Genomic DNA, 18,230 nt, shown 5'->3' on the forward strand with positions numbered 1-18,230 from the left:
TTTGGATTCTATAGATTCCAGAAAGCAAACTCGACCCAAAAGAGATTTTTTAGCCATATTTATTGTGTAGTATGAAAATGCTTTGTAACATCTCAAACTACTTCCAAGATTGTCCACTAACCCCAAAAACCATCACCATCACGAGTCTTTTAATATACTATTTTCTGACTCGCATACTTTCTTTCTAGTTATTCACATAAATACAAAAAAATTAGATTCTTCAAATTTAGAGAATCCAAAACCACAAAAGTGATGCAGCTCGTGGCAGGTTTTTCACATCTATTGGTTGTCTAATGTATTCGATTGAAAAACCTTTTCATATCTAGTTATTCACATTATTCCATATCCTTATTTTCATATAGATTGGTTGTCTAATGTAATAGATTGAAAAACCTTTTCCAACTGTAAAACAATCCTAAATTTAGTTTATATTAATAGTAAGTGTAAAAGTATTTCATCCACACATTCAATAAAATATTATTACCCATCATTCATTGTGTTTACAAACACACAAATTATCTTTGTAAAAAAAACACATTATCATATTCATTGGATAATTTGACAATACATCATGTGACACATACATGAGTAAAAGATCTCTACACTTACTGTTGATGGAAATTAAACTCACCATTCTTCTCTAAACACATAAATTGGAGATTGCAATTTGGTAGAAAAATCGGCAAACAGATCAGGTTAAACAAACTCACATGGTGCATGGTGGTGGTGATGCGTTTGATGTTACCGCTCTAATGCTTTTAACTACAGCCTAAAGAAAACCATATCCGGTATACAAATCAAACAATCAGTGTTTCATTCACCTAAAGGTAAAGTAAAATGTAAAAATAGAAAACACATTTTCTTAGATTATTCGTCGCTTTATTGACCAATCCAACAATTCTGGCAAGAGTGTTCTGTAATTACCTGAGTCAAAATTTTGAACACACAATCAAGAGGAAGTGTGAATCATTTTGTATTTCTCATTACAATCATGAAAAATTGTAAATGACAATAAAAAATGGCCAGAAACGAATAACAGGTCGGAAGAAGGGAATTAACAATGATTCAACACTTCAGGTAGGATTTTACAATTTTTGTACCAACTTGCTTAAGGTTTTAAAGACGTAAAATAATGTGGCAGGATAATTAAAGATACCTGAGAACTCCTAGACTAAGTAATCAAAATTTACATACCTATTGAACAGCCAATAGAGGGATAATCTAATAAAAAAAACTTCTTCACAGACCTGCAGATAATGTATGCAAAATCATGAAAAACTAATAGCAAGAACTAGCAGAAAATCATCAAAGCAGTGATAACCAGCTACTTTATACAGGTTACACTTTTAGCATATCATGTGAGATAATATGCACAACTAAGCTTTGTACCCTTCCATTTACATACAATCGCAATTTTTTAAGTTTCATATCCCTTGGTAAGTCTAATGAAATTAATCAACAATACTAGTTATGTCACCAGGCACCATGATCAGGGAAGATAGAAGTATTATGGCTAGTAATGGATATAGTAGTATAGCCAGTATGACAATCTTGGATGGAAACGAAATTGATCTCTTTCCACCTGTGCCAATCATTTCATACATGTAAACCTCCAGCACAGGTATAAATATCATGGAAATTGATTGCGATTAGGTCAAATTATCAAAGATCTCCAAGGATTATTCCTATGAAAGGAAAAATATTTCAAAGAGCCACTCAGAAGCTAAGAAGACTATTAAATTAACATATGAAGTTATTCCTTAAACCAGAACTCAACAATGATATTTTTTAATAGAAAATTTAATAACTAGTTAGTTTGTCCAAAGTTTAGGAAATAAGTTAGAGCAAAAGAAGCTAGTTTATTACCTCTCCGATATGGACAGCACAATAGAAATTATTAAGGAGGAAGACTTCCGACCTGGACTTGGCAGATGGCCAAACTACTTTATACTAGAGTACAAAAGGTGATGAAGACCAGTTTGTAGATCTATTCTGAATCAGACAAAAGTATGCTTAAACATCACTAATGTAAATATCAAGGACAGAGGCTCAAACATTAATGTTTCCAATTTCACTTTTTTGAACAAAAGTACAAATAAAAGTATTCCAAAACACAAGTCATCCATTTTATCCAAATAAAATTGCCATTTACAAATATCCAACATGAAGAGGAAGAAAGAAAATGTATTAAACACATGATATAATGACAATTAGTTTCTCACAAATGTTGACCTAGGTTCTTGTGGTATCTAGACATATTAGGAGACAGCTATTCTCTAAATTATGACAGATTTATATTAGGATACGAGTTGAAGGCTTGAAGCCTTGAAAGCATCAGAAATTTATTCAAATTTCGCCGTGAATATATAGAATTTAATGAACCAGATCTTAATCAAACTCAAAGCTTCTCAAACCCCACAATGATGGGAATACGGGAGCCTGATGCCCATGGAAGTCCTTATAAAAATGCTAACAACACACTCTTTTAGACACACTATTAAACACATTAGTTGTGATTGGTCCTTTATATAGAAGTCAAATTAATGGCCTCCTAAAATGATCACAATTCAGAAGAGTGTGTTACTAACATTGTCTATCCTTATAATAACAACTAAGCCCTTTTTCACCAGAAGGAATCGGCTACATAGATCAAACAACTCGATAATAAACTTCCATGTTTTGGACGAAGAGATATCCATTTATCTAGGTTGTCCTATATTTAAAACTATTGGACTTCCATGATAAAATAAGTTTATTTCAGTACAAGATAAGTGGGCCTGTGCATCGTCCATGCATCAAGTCCAAATGCTCTTTCCATATGGGCATGTTAGAGGCATAGTATAAAACCAATTCATGTGTTATCACTTAACAACTCGAACTTTTGGGATAGTTGGTTTACAATTTAGATTATGAATGTAACTAACTTGACATTCATCTTCTGAAATCTCTTTTACATGCATCAGAAAGGCTGAAACCTAAAATGAAATAAGTTTGTCATTATGAAAATCCTAAATACTACATTATACAGTTATTATCATAAACATGTTGATGTTTCAAATCCATAATTACGATCATATATTTCATTGAAATGCTTAATGTTTCAAATTTTTACTATGGATGATAGATATTGCTTGAAAGACCAACAAACTATGGATGATAGATATTGCTTGAAAGACCAACAAACACGCTATTCAATCTTATCCATGCATCTGTTAACTTGATTGTTATAATTACAATTATCTTTAGACTCCCTTCAATTTGTTGTACTCTATCACAACTTTTTTAGTATTTTTAGGATTTTTGAATGTGTTCAATAATTTTTTGGGTGGTTAGCTAAATTAGATCCTCCTTGACAACACATGCATTAATGCTACACATAATAATACTTGAATCACAAATCTAGATGATTACATAACAGCAACAAAATGTAAAATAAATAACAGTTTCCATTTCTACTAGCAGGCTAGGCAAGCATTTGGCTCTTCATATGCAAGATAGAAAGTAAAATATGTAACTTTCAGAACTATATTCCATAATATGATTGATAAATTTTATGTACACCACCGCAGAAAATTCGAACTTCAACTGTACAAAGACTAGACGGACAAAAGAAAAGGAGATGGTTGCTACAACTACCTTTCACGAGAAACAGAGAACTCCAGATTTGTCAACTGAGAGAACAAAAGAGAACCAACTGTAGACTCAACAATAAGACAACCAATAGTTTATTGTATAGGTTAATTCATCTCAACTCAAATGGAAAGGAGCCATTAGCAACTAATTAGAGGCCAAATTTCCTAAATCTAGGAAAGTAGAAAGCTGCTAAATTTGGTCTAAGGAAAAACCTTATTCTTTGTTACCATATCTCTTTGCAATGATAGGACGCACATCTTCAGCATCAGCCAATGTCTCTAGAAAGGGAAGTAATGACATCAGCGCACAATCTAACCGATCATCAAACCAACTCTTTATGGGGATACCATTATTCACTTGCAACTGGAAAACCTGAAATGTGTTATGAGAGTGAAAAGATTAAACATCAAATGCAGATAATATATTTATTCCTCTCCCCCATCCAGGCCAGAAAGTAGTATATGGATATTTTATATGGGAAAATCCAAAAAGGGGCAAGGGAATTAAAGGTAGTTGTTTGAATGTTGAAGTAACCATAGAGATTATTTTCCTTTTTAAGTTAAAAATAAGCCTTAACCCTGGGCCAAAATCGAGCAGGAATAAGTTATTCCAAATAACTGAAGATTTCATGAGGAAGGAGAAGGAACACTTCCCCCTCCTTCCCTTCTCCTCATTAAAAAGCTTTCAAACAAGGGTTGAGTCAATTTCTCTTCCTCTCTCTTTCTTTACATCTAATCCAGACATACAAAGTTATAACAACTAATTGAAGGAATCTCAAGTTTCTTCCCTTTTTTATTCAGTGTTCGGAAAAGGCAAAGCCTAGTGCTCATTGCAGGATTCCCCAAGATATAGTTATGAAACTTTTAGCAGATCTAGTTTCATCAATACCTTTTACGTATGTATCTAGATATGTGTGTGTGTGTGTAGAATTAGTAGGGAAAAAAAATTTGTTAAGTCCCCAGAGATTCAAAATAACATCGTGATGAGACTTTTAATACTGAACAGAAATTGAAAACTGCTTAAAATTAAGAAACAAAAAGGAAGACATTTACCTGAGGTGAATTATCAATTATGACAACTTTTGCAAGATCAACACCCAAAATAGTAAGATCTTTTGTGTAATTTCCATCCGAAAACAAGCATGATTCTCGATACACACGGCGAGAAATAAATTTTTCATCTGGATCCAATATATCAAGTAGTTGCTTTGCATATATGCTTTGGCTGGCAGTAAAAATAACTACTTCAAACATCTCTGATACTCTCTCCAAGAATGTGTGGAGAAAAGGCCTCTGTCTTACGTACACTGTGTACTCTTTCATATTGAAGAAAATGGTAAAAGTGAAATCTGCATCATCACAATGTTCCAGTGTAGAATGAACAAGTGTCTCTGCACATAAGAAAGCACAACAGATGGCTAAGGTGAATAGAATTTTCAACTGCAAATATTTTGGAAACGAAGCATCAATAAAAAGTGAAAAATCTTTTTGTTATCAACAGAACAATGAAATATCATCCTGTAGAGATAATCAAAGTTAGTTGATCTAAGTGAGTTTTAAATTCATCCAATGAATTTAATCAAATTTATTTGTGTCAGGTGTAGTGATATTTACTTTTTTGCATCTAGAAATACAAAATATTTTAGCAACGGCACAATTTGATATTCAATATCAAACTTGCTGCCAATAAAGTTAGTTTAAAAGGAAACTCGAGCTATCATTAGGCCTACAGCACTGTAGAATGCTTCGGAGATCAAGATATGACTTCCAAAATTTGGCTTGACAATGAAGTTTCAGGACATATGTTAATCAATTGTAGCTCTTTAAGCATGCACAATTTATTTTATATATTCATATACTGTGCAGTAGAATATCTTTTATTCTTTGGTGCATCTTCTATTCTAAGATCTTAGAAGACCTTAGAATATATTGTGCACTCAGTTAGCCTTCTGATTAAGAATGCGATCTTTGGGTCTATTTCTTAACTTGTTTCCTCGTTTAGTTACGGTTAGGATTCTTCCCATATTAGTAGGCTTGGGCTTGGCTTTTACTTGTAGCAACAAACTAGAAAAACTAATTAAAAGCACTTGGTAGCTACATCACACCAAATCAATCAAAGATAATTGCACTCCGAGGTGTTAGTGCTTTGTTCTCTCCATCAAATCATATCAAACTACATCACACCATATGAAAACCAAATCCTAGGAGATAGTCTAAGAAACTATCAGATACACTAAGATCAAGATATTACGAAATATTTTTCAAATTATAGGGATATCATTTCCAAATTCCAATAATATAAATGCTTAATACACAGCTAAGCATCTGATTTTTATGAAACTTTTATTTGATACCGTTATTTTGAATTTCATTGTTGAAAAAACTGAAACAGCAATAATTTTAGCAATACCAAGCTATGGATTGAAAGATATATAGATATCTTTATTTTAAGATTAAATACCAAAAACCTGGAAGATAAATCATCCAAAATTTATTCTTAAATCCTAAGTGAGACACCATAAACGTTTACAAGCAACGTGTCAACATATTCATATCATCATATTCATAAGAAATGGAGATTTGGACTATGACTCACACACCATTTTATGTCAAATGTATCAGTTTATGCCAATGCTACATTAAATAATTATAGATTATTAGTTATCAGTGGGAAACATGCTAACTTAATTTCTTACCATCTAAATCAAGCACTAGGGTTACTGCCTTTCTTCTTGGAGATTGCTTAGGAATTAGTGTGGGTTGGCCATTTAATTCTACTTCTGATAGTTCTGGTAAATTCTTGATAAATGACTGTGGATCAAAGCATTCTGCCTTATCCAAGTCATCTTTAACATCAGACTCCTGGTTGCAGGATCTTATCTGAGCTATTGCGGAATACAAGCTACCAGTTTCTCGAACCAACATGGCTTCCTCATATGATATAATATCTGAAGTACAGCCAATTTTAGCATCACCTTCAAGAGTAGGCAGAATCATGTACTGTTCAGAAGAAGAAAACACGGATGGTTCGGTGGATCCATAATCAGATAGATAGTTGGTTTCACCAACATCATCGTCCAAGGAATTTCCACGGAACGGTAAACTTGTAATGATCATATCAGAAATGTAGAAATCAGATACATCGCATGTTTCAAAGTCACATATGTTTCTTTCTTCATCAGCTCCCACTCCTGCAATGTTAGTATCACCAAAGCTCCCTATAAAAGAATCAAAGTTGTCAGAATACAAATAATAACAATGAGGTAGCCATAAAGTAGCCATACGTTGTGATGCAGTCAACTCAATCTAAAAGACACTAGAATGAACCAAGTATAATAAAAGCCTAAGCTATTATGTAAAAACACATGAATGGTTTTATGGCTAGTAAACCCCCTACATGATCCCTTTGGGCTTAAATCATGGACAAAGCACAAGATTACTCAAGGTAATGAAATTTAACTTTTATTTGGTTAGTGACTGATACTGTATTATGAACCAAACCAACTGTCCTGAAAGTCTACGCTATCAGGTGAAAGCATGTGAATGGTTTTATATGTAGCAGGCTAGCAGCCATGAGTTTGAAAACCGAACATATTAATTTGGTCTACTTGGGAAATCGGGCTGGATTTGTAAATCCCATTACTTCATAACAGAAATTTTATTTCCAAATAACAATGAGATTTTTAATCTTAGTGGTATTTTACTATTTATATATTGGGGTCTTAAGTCAAATTTCAGTCAAGCATGTGTACAGAGTTTTGCAAGCTTTCTTTAATTTGTACTAGTTTTTTCATTGCTAGTTTTGTTTTGTACTGATTTATTACTTAGGCTAGTCATTATCATGCATCTCTTTCTTTGGCTGCAATCATGATATGGAGATTTAAACCAACAATCTCCTACAAAATGCTCAATACTCTCAGCCACCGCTAGTCACTTCTAGTGGCTTGTAAGAAGTATGTCCTTCTTTGGTATGATGCCTAAATTGATTTCTTCTCCACAAATCCTGTTTATTTTTCTACAATTTATCAAGTGAGCAGATCTGATTTCTCCGGCAAGAAGAAGCATCAAAGTTTAGCCCATCAAATCCAAGTTAAGTAATAAGTCCTACCTTCTATTTTCCCAAAATCTATTCAAACTTAAATCCTGATCTCATAAGATGTCTATGCAGCACCCTAAGAGTAACCATCGACCCTTTTTGTCATCATAGTTTCCTTTCAAACCAGCTATTTCCCCACATAAGCCCTTGCCTTCGACACCCCTAATATCAACTGTCAGTTCTCCCAACAAAATACTAATTTTGATATGTTGAATTCTAAGCCCTGTATCATAATTTTACAGTATGTAGGTGATTGAATAGTGTATGTATGCAACAAAAATTGTTAAAAATCAATGTTGAAGGATCTAACAATGTCTAATATAGTAAGTTACACAATGCAGAACATAGCTTCATGCATGGCATCAAGCGATAGAAAAAGTGCTAGCAAAACACTATTCCCAACAATCTATACTACTGGGTGAAATCTATTTGGATCCCACTAAATCATGTGGGTCTCATTCTTTATTTAGCAAGACCCAACCCAAAAGTGGTGGAATCCACATAAATTACGCCAAATAGCATAGTGTGTTATTGTTAGAACATTGAAAAATATCTTATAATATCTTTTATATTACATTAGAATATCTTGAGTTATTTCCTAGGATCAATTTATAATGATAGAGATATCTTAGAATATCCTCTCATTATTATTATGATTTGTGTTGAAGATTGGCGCTAATTAAGGAGAATCAACAGATTCTGTTTTGTACAGTTTTATGACAGCTTTATGTCCATTAAATATAGATTAGTATTAGCTAATTCCTAGCCTTTCCTATCTTATTAGAATTAGCAATTATGAGGAGAATAACTTCCCTAATTCCTAGGCTAGATCAGCGCTCAGCCTTAATCTCCTAGTCTGTATAAATTCTGCTTTGTATTATTGTAAAGACAACAGAAAATAAATAAGAAAATTCCGCATGGTATCAGAGCTCGATCTGATCCATCCCTAAGAAAACCCTAGCGCCGCCAGCAATAGGTGAACCTTCCGACGAACAGCCAAAGATGGAAACTGGATCATTTCCGACCAGTTCACATGATGGGCTCAGTCATCTCATCACTGGCCATAAATTAAATGGTCAAAACTATACCCAATGGGTAAGATCAGTCAAGATCTTCCTTCAAGGAAAAGGGAGAGAAGACTACATCACAGGAGACACAAAATGTCCCCAAGAAGGAGATGTCACCCTTCAAAAATGGAAACTTGAGAATAGCCAAGTAATGTCATGGCTACTCAACACCATGACCAACGAAATTGGTGAAAATTTCATGTTCTATGATTCGGCAAAGGAGATATGGGATGCTGTGAAGGAAACATATTCAAATGTGGACAATACCTCTGCCATATTTGAGCTAAGAAGCATTCTACACAACCTTCGACAAGGAGAATCTTCTGTTACTGAGTATTTTAATACACTTAGTAGACATTGGCAACAACTAGATGTATATGAAGAAGTCACATGGGACTGTCCAGGGGATAAGAAAAAATTCAAAGAGCTGGTGGAGAAGGACAGAATCTACATGTTCCTATTGGGACTAAACAAGGACCTTGATGAAGTCCGTGGAAGGATCCTTGGAACCAAACCTCTTCCCAAAATTCGGGAAGCCTTTTCAGAAGTAAGGAGAGAAGAGAGCAGGAGGAAACTCATGTTGGGAAATGCCACCTCAACACCTCCCACCGAGAGCTCAGCAATGGCTGCAAGAGGAAACCAAATTCGGCCATTTCAAAAGAAAAATCGTCCCTGGTGTGATCACTGCAAGAAACCAGGCCATACACAAGAAATATGTTGGGTTATACATGGAAAACCCCCAGAAGCCAAGCAATTCAAAAGCAGGGACAGCAGAGGCAACGCAATTTTTAACCACCAAGAAGCTGAGGTAAAATCTACTTCATTTCCATTTAACAAGGAACAAATGGAGGCTTTACAAAAAATCTTCAAACAAACCATGCTCTCTACAGAAAAAGGTGGTACGGCTGTAGTGGCTCAGAGAGGTAATGTCTCACATGCTCTAAATACTAGCATGGGAAAAACAAAGTCATGGATTATTGACTCAGGGGCTTCAGATCACATGACTGGAAATTTTAATTTGTTTACTTGTTATTCTCCTTATCCGTTTAACTGCACTGTCCGAATAGCAAATGGCACACATTCTAAGGTCATGGGTACAGGATCAATTATTTTGTCACCTAATATTACACTAGAATATGTTCTATATGTGCCGAAACTTGATTGCAACTTGCTGTCCATTAGCAAAATCACAAGAGATTTGAAATGTGTTACTAAATTTTCTCCTAACTTGTGTGAATTTCAGATTTTGGAGTCGGGGAAGACGATTGGCAGTGCTAAAGAGTGTGCTGGACTCTACCTACTTCAAGCTGAAGAATTAGAAAGAGGACTCAAGAACCAGTCATATGCAGCAGCTAGTGTTCCAAGTAGTGACAATCCTGTAATGTTATGGCACTATCGATTAGGCCACCCAAATTATTTCATGTATCTGGAAATATTATTTGCTTCTTTATTCAATAAAAATCAGAAGCATTTTCAGTGTGAAATTTGCCAATTGTCCAAACATACACGTAGCCAATACCCACCCCAACCCTATAAGCCATCCCAACCTTTCGCCCTAATTCATAGTGATGTATGGGGACCATCACGCATTAAGAATGTTACTGGTTCTAGATGGTTTGTCACGTTCATTGACGATCACACTCGTGTTACCTGGGTATTTTTAATGAAAGAGAAATCAGAAGTAGGAAGGATCTTTGAGGTTTTCCACAACATGGTGCAAACTCAATTTCACAACAAGATCCAAGTGCTTAGAACTGACAATGGTTGTGAGTACTACAATTCGATTCTAAGTTCTTACCTACAAAAAGTTGGCATTGTTCACCAAAGCTCTTGTGTGGACACTCCACAACAAAACGGAGTTGCGGAAAGAAAGAATAGACATATTTTGGAAGTAACTAGATCAATCATGTTAGCCACAAATGTCCCGAACCAGTTTTGGGGGGAAGCTGTCCTTTCGGCAACACACCTTATAAATAGAATGCCTTCCCGGATCCTTAACCTCAAGACCCCCCTCTCCACACTCCAAATCTTCTTCCCAACCAGCAAAATACTCACCTCCATTCCCTTAAAGATTTTTGGATGCTCATCCTTCGTCCACAACCACAACCCACACCGTAGTAAACTTGACCCCAAATCTATCAAGTGCATTTTTCTTGGTTACTCACCTCACCAAAAAGGGTACAGATGTTACTCACCCATCACCAAAAAATTCTACCACACCATGGATGTAACCTTCTTTGAGAACCAACCATACTACCCCAAAGTTGGCATTCAGGGGGAGCAAGTACACACATATCCAATTGAAACTTTAGAATACCAACCTTGGATGTTTGAACAAACAGAAACTGCCCCTATCCCAGCTGAAAGGACAGCAGAACCTGAACCGGTTGTTGTAACAGAAACTGAAGCAGTGGCCGAGGCAGAAAATGGAAAAAACAATGAAATTGGAACAACCCAACATAATCAAACAGAAACTGAAGCAGTGGCCGAGGCAGAAAATGGAAAAAACAATGAAATTGGAACAACCCAACATAATCAAACAGAAACTGAAGCAGTGGCCGAGGCAGAAAATGGAAAAAACAATGAAATTGGAACAACCCAACATAATCAAACAGAAACTGAAGCAGTGGCCGAGGCAGAAAATGGAAAAAACAATGAAATTGGAACAACCCAACATAATCAAGGTACACACGAAGGAAGTTGGAAAACTTATGAAAGAAGAAGGAGGAAGGAAGTAGAGCCTAGCACAGCTCCACCGCAAAGCCATGAGTCTCACCAGATTCCAGAAAATGAAATCCCTACAGGTAACGTTGTCCCAAACTCTAAACTCCTTGTGAATCTTGACACTGTTGATATTGATATTCCTATTGCTGTAAGAAAAGGGGTGAGAACTTGCACTCAACACCCTATTGAGAATTGTGTTTCCTATGGAAAATTATCACAAAACTACAGATCATTTGTAGCAGCCATTGACAACATAGAAATTCCAAGGAATGTTCAAGAAGCTCTACAGAAACCTGAATGGGCAGCAGCTGTAACTGAAGAAGTCCAAGCACTGGTAAAAAATGGCACATGGGAAATCACCACAATACCTGAAGGGAAGAAACCAGTGGGATGCAAGTGGATCTTTTCGGTTAAACACAATGCTGATGGGAGTATAAACAGGTACAAGGCCCGATTAGTTGCAAAGGGATTTACACAATCATATGGAGTGGACTATGAAGAGACCTTTGCACTTGTGGCAAAACTCAACTCAGTTCGGGTCCTATTATCATTGGCAGCAAATCTAAATTGGCCCCTACACCAATTAGATATAAAGAATGCCTTCCTAAACGGTGAGCTAGAAGAGGAGGTGTATGCAAATACCTCCCGGGCTTGAATCACATGACACCTCAAACATGGTATGCAAACTCCATAAATCCCTCTATGGCTTGAAACAATCTCCAAGAGCATGGTTTGATAGACTAACAAGAGTTGTCAGGGAAGATGGCTTTGCCCAATGCCAAACAGACCACACTATGTTTGTTAAGCACTCTCCGGAGGGAAGAATAGCCTTATTTATTGTCTATGTTGATGATATTGTTATTACAGGAGATGATCATGATCAAATCAGCCACCTCAAGAGTATCTTAACCGAAGAATTTGAAGTCAAAGATTTGGGCCAACTCAAGTACTTTCTAGGAATGGAAATTGCTCGGACAAGGGATGGTATTTGTGTTTCTCAAAGGAAATACACTTTGGATTTACTCAAAGAAACAGGGATGCTTGGATGCAAAGTTGCCAATACTCCGGTAGAACCCATGAAACAAAGTGAAGAAGAAAGTGTACCTTCTGATAAGGATAGATACCAAAGCTTAGTTGGAAAACTAATCTATTTAACTCACACTAGACCAGATATTGGTTTTGCTGTGAGCCTGGCTAGTCGCTACATGACCAACCCAACTGAGACTCACATGAAGGCTCTAAATAGAATCCTTCAATACCTAAAGGGTACACCTGGCCGCGGGCTCTATTTCCAGAAGAGCCACAACCAGGGAATTGAAGTTTATACCGACTCAGATTGGGCAGGGAGTTTATCTGACAGGAAATCCACCACAGGCTATTGCACCTTTGTATGGGGAAACTTGGTAACATGGAGAAGTAAGAAACAATCTGTGGTCGCTAGAAGTAGTGCAGAAGCTGAATTCAGAGCTATGGCACAAGGAATTTGTGAAGGGATTTGGCTCAAACGAATGTTGGATGAGATCAAAATTCCTACTAACTACACTATGAGAATACTTTGTGACAACAAGGCAGCTATAAGTATTGCAAAAAACCCGGTTCACCATGATAGAACAAAGCATGTGGAAATAGACAAACACTTCATTAAGGAGAAAATTGATCATGAGATCATAAGTGTTAACCACATCTCATCAAACAGACAAGCAACAGACATTCTAACAAAAGGCACTTTCAAGGCACACATACGAAACTATCAGGTCCAATCTGGGTATGATAGATATCTACCACCCAGATTGAGGGGGAGTGTTGAAGATTGGCGCTAATTAAGGAGAATCAATAGATTCTGTTTTGTACAGTTTTATGACAGCTTTATGTCCATTAAATATAGATTAGTATTAGCTAATTCATAGCCTTTCCTATCTTATTAATTAGCAATTATGAGGAGAATAACTTCCCTAATTCCTAGGCTAGATCAGCGCCCAGCCTTAATCTCCTAATCTGTATAAATTCTGCTTTGTATTATTGTAAAGACAACAGAAAATAAAATAAGAAAATTCCGCAATTTGTTCCTGATTTAGGATTGAGTCTATATATCTCTATAAATAGAGATTAATATTGAGTCTTTTGTAATCAAGTTAGCATAAAGCTATTATCAATAATAACCCTTATTATTTTCTCTCCTCCTTTTATCTAAAATCCCACAACTTCAACAGTTGTTAAAACTTCTCTTTATTTTAATAGATCCCAACTGTTAAAGAATTTACAAGAATGAAATTGGATTGTGAAAAACTATTTTTATTAACCTGCCATCTTAAATAATAAAAACTTTGAAGAATAATAAGGCAGTCTCTTTTAATTCCCAACGCAATCATCATATAGGAAAGAAAATCATATAGCACAAGTTCAGGTTATATGTCAACTCACAAAACTTGCTAAGAAACAATAGAGTTGCACAATAAATCTTGTTTTCAAATTAATAAAATGAAAAATTTTCAATCATGTTCTATCATAGTGCCAGCAGCAAAGTTGAAACACACACACAACACAAATAACAGAATCTTCATAGCTGTACCTTTTTCAGTATAATGTTGTGAATGGACTTCAATGGGCTCAAAAGCAGGAGAAAATATTGTTTCTAAGTTTTCTGTACAGGGATTGGTCAGTTCCTACAAAAAAGAAAATGAGTTGTGTCAATTGTGCATCACAGAAGACTTCAAACTTTAAATGTCATGGATACAGGTATAGAGCATATAATAACGTTTCAACAGAAAAGTTAACTTATACTTGAAGTATTTACATGCATCTATCTAATTGGAAAATGGAAAATTTTCTTTTATCTAGGAGAAGATATAAAACTCATTAATGGATACGTTTATAAGTGTATGCCCAAAATTAGTTGACTATGGGATTTGGCAACCTTCAAAAAGCAGATAACCATGTACAATAGACCGGGTTCTAAAATCCTGATATTTGGTATCTCCTAAAGAAAATAGCCTTCAGATTTAAGTTTTTAAGTTGAGGAAAAATTATAAATTGAGGGGAAATCATATCTTCAATCCCATTGCATTTTTAAGTTTTCCAGAAAATTAATAAGGTTGAATTAATTTGCATATGTTTTTATGTCATACATTGGTGTGGCTTATGTTTTGCTTGTATATGTGTCCTAAGGTAGGACTGTAATAAGGCCATTTAAGAGAGACATGGCCTAGCAAATTGTGAATGCATTAATTACAGAATAATATTTGTGAAGGGTCATATTAAACAAGAGTACAAGACTCCGCTATTTGTGACTAACAATAGTTGTCTTGATCATTGCAGTGACTAATACCAAGGTATTAGTAGGATACCAAAAAAAAAAGAGTAAATTTCCAATAAATAAATATTATTAAATCAAATATAACCAAACTCTACCATTCTTCCCAGGACAGAGGAACATACAGAAAATTGGTGCTGGGATTCAGAGTTTTCATTATTCAGAAATTCTTTGCCATCATTACATTGATCACTTGCAATATCGTTGGGCAGCGTCCTTGAAGAAACTATAGAGAAATAGCAAGAACTATCAAATGCATGGAATCAAAATAATTTCAATTTAAACAGTCATAAATTAAGCAAGATTGTATGTGACTGGAAAGTGATATTACCTACTATCACAGAATAAAAATAAATTATATCAAGAAAGAAAATAAACTACCAAAAATGGATACACAGTTCTATAGGCCTACTTCTTATCATACATGGCCATTCTACTCAACCAAAAGATTTAAGTAATAGCTTTTTTTTTCTACAGGAAGATCATAAAAACAATTTTCTCTACTCTGTATTTGAACAATTAAAAGAATTTTCAGATAAAGCCCAAATAAAGATCTAATAGATGTATTTTAATTATATACCAGCACAACTACAGTTTTGGAAACTCAAATCCGGAGATTCCGATAACTAGCAGCTATACCTTACCTTCCATGTTTTTGATTGTGACAGACAAACAAATTTATGACCCACCTATAAAGCACGGACACTCCTAAAATTAGACGTGTCTCTGTGTCCAACACTCATCTGACAATTCAGACGAGTATCCCAAAAAACCAATTTCTTGGCTTCAACACACCTTTGACACTCCTAGAACATAACTTAGGCACATCTATGGTAATAATGGACACCTGTTCTAATTTTTTTCTAGTAGAATGTCAAAAGCCATGTATATCATAGATAAATCTCCAAGAGGTGATCTCAATTCTCCACCGCCATGGATGGAGCACTTCAGTCTTTCATGTGTATCGCGAGGCTAACCGGTGTGCTGGCCTGTTAGCAAATCTCAGGCGCTCTTCCTTATAATTAATTGTATTTTTTTATGTTTTTCCTCCTACTCTGAAACTTCTGCTAGAAGATGATGTACGAGGGACTAGTTTTCCTCGGTTGATTTCGTAATTTAGTTCCATTTCTTATCAAAAAAATATTAAGAAACAAATTAAGACAAAATATCAGCTAGGCAAATCACCAATTTAGATTCTATGGCTTGCTTAAAATCAGCAATAAAAGCTCAAAATCCGCAGCATGTTATATATTAAATGTTGAAAAGCTGCAAAAAGAACTGAAAATAACAAATGAAGCTAAAACACGAATCATTCTTAAAGACACTAGTAAGGAAAAAAAATTACATCGATACATCAACAGAAACATCAAAGGAATATTGAATTTAAGCCATCTCAAGTAGCCGCTTACCATCTATGCAATTTTGAATAGTTGCGTCCATCTCTGCATCTTTAGCAGTAATCATGATTTTAGAACATGGGTTTTTGGAAATTACTTTTGATTTCGGACAGATTTGAAGATCCTTTCTCTCCGTCAAACAGCTTCCACTTACTTTGCTCTTCATTTTTAGGGATGGCATTTGTTTTGTGCTTACAATAGGTACAGCAATCCGGCTTACGGCACATCTGCAGGGAACCAAAGTCCCTCTTGACCGTCAAAGCAGCAGAGGCTATTGCACAAAAGGAGAACAGAAATACCAAACTACGAATTATAATCAGTGGACTAAAAATATTTAATGCAGATATTTTAAAAGGAAAAGAAATGTACAAGTAGCAAGCAATAATTTAATATCAACACTGAGAAATGTACATCTAAGAACATGGAACTGAAAATCCAGGTCTTTTATTCTTTAGGGTAATAAAAGATGATGATATCATTAAGAAAAGAGAGGTGAGAGATTACAAGTTAGTGGATAAGTATAAACAAGTCTTAAACAAAACTTTAAATTTAGGTGAGGCCTAACTTTATCCCACAAAACCAGCATGTAAGGTTATGGTTGTCCATACTTTATAAACTCTTAGTCAATATAATACAAGTTGAACAAGTGAAAGATTCTTAAATTTTTATGGTGTGTGAGTAATACTCATAATATACAATATACAGAATATGTTGGCATGTAATAAACCATAATAATAAAGATTGAGTTTATCCAAATAGTAGTTGGGAAAATTACTCAAACATCCAGAAAACAAAGAGCATGTATATAAACAAAACCCCAGACCTAATTTTCAAATATATTTACATTTCTTATCAAATACTACTCTGGAATGAAATATAAGCAAAAATTTTTTGCTTATATTTCGTTCCGGAGGGAGTTCTAATTAGGACAAATTACTCAAATATAGAATACATCCAAGACAACAAAAAAACTTGTATAAAAGGAAAATACCAGACTAATAATGAATTTACCAAGAAGCAAAGAAGCCTATTAAAGGTAAAAAAGCTTTGAAATTATATATACGACTCAATTAAAAAGGATACCCTTTTATAACCATAACATTATCCAACTAACATATATATGTAAAAACACACACACCTACCTCAGATAAAAATAAATAAAAAATTATTGAGATTCAAAACCAGATTAGAAACAAAAAAGGAAAAAATTCTGATCACTTTCTGATGCTTGACAACTCTAGTGAGTAGAGAATTTCCAATACAACAACTAACCACAATAATTTGTTCAACATAATACACCAACAAAAACACAAAAATAAAACTGAAAAATCAATACTCAACAAGAGGTGTCACTCCAAAAAAATACATAAAAACTGAATAATTAACGCGCCAAATCTGGAGTCAACCTAGAAAAATATCCTAACAAACCGAATTAGAAACTATTCTCAAAAATCAAAAAAGAAACTAACTAAAAAAAATGAACAAGTTCAAGTTCAAGTTGCAGTTACACAGCAGAAAAAGTTACTATAACTAACAATTCACAGAAACAGTACAAAGATCAAATCAAAAAAAAAAAAAAAAGAAGCTGTAGTTTTGATGAACAATGTTACGAAGCAACTCAAACACAGTGAAATTCGAGAGGAGGTTACCTGTGTAAGCAGCAACTGAACCAACCCCTTTCTCTCTCTAGTTTCTCACTCTAAAGTTTCATTGAATTTCGTTCCGCGGGTCAGAGAGAAAAGTGAGAGAGAAGGTTCTCTCTGTCCGTAAGTATGCGCTGTTGGATGGTGCTTCTGACGGCTGGGATGAGATCTATTTCTTCGACCGTTGATAAAGTGCCACGTGGCGCGTGAAACCAGCTCAGTAAGACGCGTCGACACGTGCTGTTTCGCGGAAAGAGAGGTATTTTTGCTCCACCAGGGTGGGGGCGCTGTCATACGCGCAACATACAGTGCGTGGAAATCACACTCGCACTCCATTCAACTTGTTGGTGTGCATTGTTTG

General features: G+C 35.1%; 1 protein-coding gene across 14 annotated transcripts; it reads right to left on the reverse strand.

Annotated features, from left to right (window-relative positions):
* Positions 1-444: 444 nt before the first annotated feature.
* On the reverse strand, positions 445-18,036 carry LOC101503117 (uncharacterized protein C2F7.02c-like). 14 transcript variants are annotated; one of them, XR_012161609.1, is made up of 10 exons: positions 17,876-18,036; positions 16,239-16,497; positions 14,928-15,055; positions 14,089-14,182; positions 6,329-6,850; positions 4,686-5,023; positions 3,846-4,005; positions 1,867-1,992; positions 1,195-1,247; positions 445-924 (listed from the first exon to the last, which is right to left on the reverse strand). XR_012161609.1 is itself a non-coding variant. In XM_073364407.1 (9 exons), exons 2-8 carry the CDS (start codon positions 16,405-16,407, stop codon positions 1,240-1,242), a joined length of 1,404 nt encoding a protein of 467 aa, XP_073220508.1. In that variant the 5' UTR covers positions 16,408-16,497; positions 17,876-18,036; the 3' UTR covers positions 445-769; positions 1,195-1,239. The 14 variants fall into 14 exon arrangements, 7 of the variants coding, with proteins under 7 accessions (XP_073220508.1, XP_073220503.1, XP_073220494.1 ...); XR_012161606.1 differs by having other exon boundaries at positions 445-769; positions 3,637-4,005; XR_012161605.1 differs by having other exon boundaries at positions 3,637-4,005.
* Between the last annotated feature and the right edge of the window lie 194 nt (positions 18,037-18,230).

The sequence above is a fragment of the Cicer arietinum genome, chromosome 1, assembly GCF_000331145.2.
Source record: "Cicer arietinum cultivar CDC Frontier isolate Library 1 chromosome 1, Cicar.CDCFrontier_v2.0, whole genome shotgun sequence".
Taxonomy (NCBI): Eukaryota; Viridiplantae; Streptophyta; class Magnoliopsida; order Fabales; family Fabaceae; genus Cicer; species Cicer arietinum.

Bases quoted from the DNA above. Each gene is read 5' to 3' on its own strand.
- LOC101503117 (XM_073364391.1), bottom strand. From the start codon at position 16,407: ATGCCATCCCTAAAAATGAAGAGCAAAGTAAGTGGAAGCTGTTTGACG. The intron at 15,056-16,238 runs GTAAGCGGCTAC...ATTTCTCTATAG, and splicing joins TATTCAAAATTGCATAGATG to TTTCTTCAAGGACGCTGCCC. The intron at 4,006-4,685 runs GTAAATGTCTTC...AACACATTTCAG, and splicing joins TAATTGATAATTCACCTCAG to GTTTTCCAGTTGCAAGTGAA.